General features: G+C 46.3%; 1 protein-coding gene across 1 annotated transcript in view; it reads left to right on the top strand.

Annotated features, from left to right (window-relative positions):
- LOC137652920 (uncharacterized) overlaps window positions 1-1,485 on the top strand; it is a 2,020-nt gene extending 535 nt beyond the window's left edge. The window contains exons 1-3 of the mRNA XM_068386316.1: window positions 1-233; window positions 392-785; window positions 1,328-1,485. The exon at window positions 1-233 is cut by the window's left edge and continues 535 nt beyond it. Coding sequence (XP_068242417.1) covers window positions 1-233; window positions 392-785; window positions 1,328-1,485 — 785 coding nt within the window. The remainder of the gene's footprint in view (window positions 234-391; window positions 786-1,327) is intronic.
- Window positions 1,486-5,000: the final 3,515 nt, after the last annotated feature.

Here is a 5,000-nt window from a genome sequence, read left to right as displayed (position 1 = left end):
TCAAGAGATGTAGGGAAAGGCCGGAGGCAGATCACATAAACTGGAGGCAGTCCACAAGGGAGCTCGCCCTCCTCACCTATCCTTCGGCCTTTGGGGCACCTTCCGCACCGAAGAGTACATCAAAGAGCCACTCAGATGCTTCCGGTGTCAAAGGTTTGGACACCATAAATCCCGCTGCACAGGTCCGGAGATCTGTGGGGTCTGCAGCAGCAGACAACACCCCACCGCCTACTGTATTGCCAGGCACAAAGCAGGGCATAAAACCATCGCCCGTTGCCCTAACTGTGGAGGATCCCATCATGCTTGGCATGATAGATGCCCCCATAGACTTCAGAGAATAGCAGACCGCCAAGGAGCTGACCGCCACTACAACCTCCATCCACATCAACAGCGTCGAACGCAGCCACATCCAACTACACAAAACCCTACACCTTCCTCCCAACAAAATCCTAACCCTTCCAGACATTCCATTCCTGAACCTTCCTCTCCACCAATTCCCCCTCACCCTCCTAAACCTCAACGGCCACCTAAACCTCCATCCAAAGAAAAAAGATCCCCAACCCATACTCCCCGTACTCCCTCACTTCTAAAACTTACCTCTCCAACCAATTCTCCTACCCTCACCCAGCCAAAACAACCAGAACCCAACCCATCCTCCTCTGTACCTACCACCCACACACCTAACATTTCCCACTCCCTAAAAGAATTTCCTAACCTACCTTCCACCTCCACAAGTAAATCTAGCGCCTCATGCCCCTCCAAACAACCTTTCAACAGAGACATCAGTGAGTTCGACATCTCTGCATGTCCCATGGGTGCTCTGCTGGCAGCCATCAGCAACATCCTCCGAAACTTCTTGCGATCCCGCAAAATCAAATTCTCACAGGAGTCATTGGATGACTTCGTGTTTGACAACGCCGCCCAGGAACTAGAAGCTCATTTCCCTTCATAGTTCCCAATGCAAATGGACCTCATACAACCACTTGCAACAATCACAATACGCAGGTAAAAGTGCTCCAATGGAATATCTGTGGACTTCGAAACAAGTTTGCATTTCTTCAATCACAAACTTCAGTGCAAAACCCTGACATTATCATACTGTAAGAAACTCTGCTTAATGAGAACACACCATTCTCGTTCTCACGATACAAAGTATACACAACGTATCAATCACCAACGACAAGAGGACTGACTACCCTCATTAAAGGCAGTATCCACTCCAAACTACTACCAAGCATTGACTGTGGGACCGAGGCTGAGACGCTAAGTATCCAGATATCTCTCCTAACCACAATGTTAACAGTCCACAACATATATAAATCCCCAGCAAAATACATCGATGCCGAGGCACTCTTTGCAGAAGCCTCCAACGAAGACTCAATTATTGCAGGCGACTTTAATGCTCATCATCAATTCCTGAACTCTATATCCGAAACAAATCAAACTGGCAGACACTTGCAATGCCCTACTGCAAGATTATCCTGATGTAGCACTGCTCAACATTGTTACAGAAGCCATCCATTTAAAAGGAGGTCGTCTAGATCTTACCTACTTATCCAGTGCCATACAAAGAGGAGCTAAATGGCAATTACATCCTGTACTAACCAGCGATCACTTTGCCATAGAAGTAACACTCGAATTGCAGAAATACCCACCTCCTCCTCCACCCCCAAAAAGGTGGAACCCGGAGTTTGCTGACTGGGAAAAATTCAAAACAGCTATGACAGAGTGGGCCTTGGAATATATCAAACACATAATGATATCTCCACCCTATCTACCGACTTCAGCAAACAACTAGAGGTAGCAGCCAGTGTATCCATGCCACAAAAAAAGTACTCTGAGAAGAAACATGCCGATGCCTGGTACTACAACAGCCGCATCAAAGAAATGAATGCTAGAATAAACAGGACCAGGAAACTTCTCAGGAGACACAGAACTGATGAACTACATAATCTACTTGTAGAAATCATCAAGCATTCTGTACAAGTATCACTGGAAGTAAAACTAGACAAATGGTACTCATGGTGCAACGAGGTCAACTTCAGCACATCCCTAGCCAAAATATGGGGCTGGTTTAACCAAGTCTCTGGGAAATATAATACTCCCAGAGTTACACACCCAGACCCATTAGCTGAAGCCAAGAGGATTGCCAACAACTTTGCGGACAGAGCAAAAAGCATCAATCTACCTCTGCCAACCATCAACAGGCAGAGAACTCTGCTCCCAATCATGAACAACATCATAGAAGCCGCCTGCAACATGGTAGATGACACTGATCACCCCTATACCATGGAAGAACTAAATACGGCCCTATCAAAAGGCAGGAAGGACACTGCCCCTAGAGCCGATCTTATCACATATAGCATGCTGAGGAACATGGGAAACCATGCCAAATTAGTCTACTTGCATCTAATAAATAGGACACACACGGAAAGACTACGTCCAACCACATGGAACCAGCAGGACACTAAACCTATTCCAAAACCTAAGGAGCCTAATACCTACAGACCTATAGCTTTGATAAGCTGCATAGAGAAAGTAGCTGAGAGAATGGTACTGAACAGACTGCAGTGGAAAATAGGCCAACTACATCATTGCCTATATGGCTACAGAAATGGCATAGGCACTCAAGAATGCATCACAGATGTCCTCTCAACAATCAATGACAAAAAAGCTTTTGTCATTTTCCTTGATCTCGAGAAAGCCTTTGAGCTAGCCAGCTCACCAGCTATACTCTTTACACTTGTTGAAAAAAGAGTGAAAGGACACCTACTGGCCTGGACTCGAAACTATACACAAAATCGAGAGGCCAGAGTCACTTTCCAAGGAAAAACCACTGAGTTCATCCCCCTAGAAAACGGAACACCACAAGGAGGCATACTCAGCCCCTACCTGTTCAATCTGCTAATGGAGAATATAGCCACTCTAAAACTCCCAAAAGGAGTGGAGATATTCATATATGCGGATGACATATGCATAGTATGCCCAAACAAAGCTCATGCCAGAAATAACACTCAAAAAGCTCTTGACATGATCCAAGCCAAATGCAATGATCTTGGTCTGAAGATCAATACCAACAAAACCAAAGCAATGGCTATAAAACGCTCGCAAAACCCTCAAAATTTCACACTGAGAGGTGAGGACATCGAATGGGTGAGTCAATTCATGTACCTCGGTGTAATCATTAGCAAAACCTTGTCAGCAGCTAATGAAGTAACCTACCTCAGAGAGAAGACAAAAATCCGTCTATCAGCCATGAAACGAATGACCTCCCTCAGACAAGGAGTATCCAATAACCTCCTAAGGCTGTTTTACCTACAAGCAATTCGATCCCACATCGATTATGCAGCACCCACACTTACTGCATTGACCGACACTCAAAAAGCTTCATTAGAGGTGGTCCAAAATAATGCCATGAGACTCATCAGTGGCTCTCTAATGTGGACAAGACTCTGCCTACTCAGAGCAGAAACTAACCTAATCTCCCTGTCAGCCAGAATTGACATAAGGAATAGCAGCATCATATTCAAGTCAATCATCGCAGACAGAAAAGGCCACTCAATGACAAAATAAAAAGGCTTCTACCTCTTGCTGAAGAACTTGATCCGCCCAGCTCCCATGCAAAGAAACTACTGGATACACTCAGAAGAATGCAGATGCAAAACGAGGCTCACAAAATTAAGGGACAACAAATGTTTGAGGGCTACATCCCTCCTGCTCCCTGGGCATGTGATCCCATCAAATACAACTTCACTATCCTACCAGCAGCAAGCAAGGCTCTTTGCACGCAAGAGCAACTCAATGCAGCTGCAACAGATGCAATCAGGAACACTCCTGCGCCTCATACCTACTACACAGATGGATCAGTTGACCGTGCTATCCCTGCAGCTGCGGCTGCAGTTATCTCTACATCAGGATATAAAGCAAATTGGAGACTTTCCAACCATGCCTCCACATTGCAAACTGAACTAGTGGCCATTGCAAAAGCCCTAGAACACTCTGCCAATCAACAAAATGGTAACACAACGATCCATACAGATTCCAGAGGAGCCACAATGGCCCTCAGTAACAATGAGCCCACAGAGAATTTGCACCTTATCACTGCAATTAAATTCTTAGCCCTGCTCCACCAAAGAAACAACAGGCAAGTCACCTTGAACTGGATACCAAGTCATACAGGAATCTCTGGCAACGATGAGGTCGACCACCTAGCTAAATCGGCCTTAATGTGCCAAACTATCAGCATCACTCTGCAACAGTCATTAAAAACCATTCAAAATAAAATGGCCACCTACTGCAACATTCAAAAGACTAGTGAAGTTAGAAGGGCCTTCCTTGATGGCTCAAGATCTGCAAAGTGGTACATTGAAGCCACAAACATATTACCACACCCAATTGCGAGACAAACACCTCGCCAGGACGCAGTAATCATATGCAGACTGCGACTGGGATATCTATGCAACTGGCAGATCATCTTAGATAACGTCCAAGACCCTGCAGCACAGCACAGACCAATCAGACCATGCAAGTACTGTAATCAGGACACGGAAGAACCTTTACAGCACAATTTACAGCAATGTCAGGAAACAAGCATACTTCGGCAGGATCTTAATCCCAATACTCCTGCAACAGCAACAGAAATTGTCAAACACATTATTGACAATCACAACACCCTCTCAGCATTTCTCCGGAGTTACCCTCCACCGAGATAGCTCTGCAACAAAGTCAAAGGAAAATCAAAGCGGCAATTAAAAGAGAAACCTTATCCTCTCTACAATTCTGTGCTTGAGGCTGGGGGATTGCTGGTGGATGCGGCCTTATCCTCCTATCCTCTGGACTGGCAGCCCGTTGTCGCACAGGCGGCCTGTGTTGCCTGTCTGGGGGCGTGGCCGTGGTCATCGGCGGTCCTTTCTGGCCTCCAGCGCATCTTCCCCTCCTCTCGGCTGGCGGCCCGTTGTCGCACAGGCAGCCTGTGTTGCCTGTCGGGGGGTGTGGCAGGG

This window comes from Palaemon carinicauda, chromosome 14 (assembly GCF_036898095.1).
Source record: "Palaemon carinicauda isolate YSFRI2023 chromosome 14, ASM3689809v2, whole genome shotgun sequence".
Lineage (NCBI taxonomy): Eukaryota > Metazoa > Arthropoda > Malacostraca > Decapoda > Palaemonidae > Palaemon > Palaemon carinicauda.
Note: the sequence above shows the minus strand (reverse complement) of the source record. Positions and strands in the feature narration are given on the sequence as shown.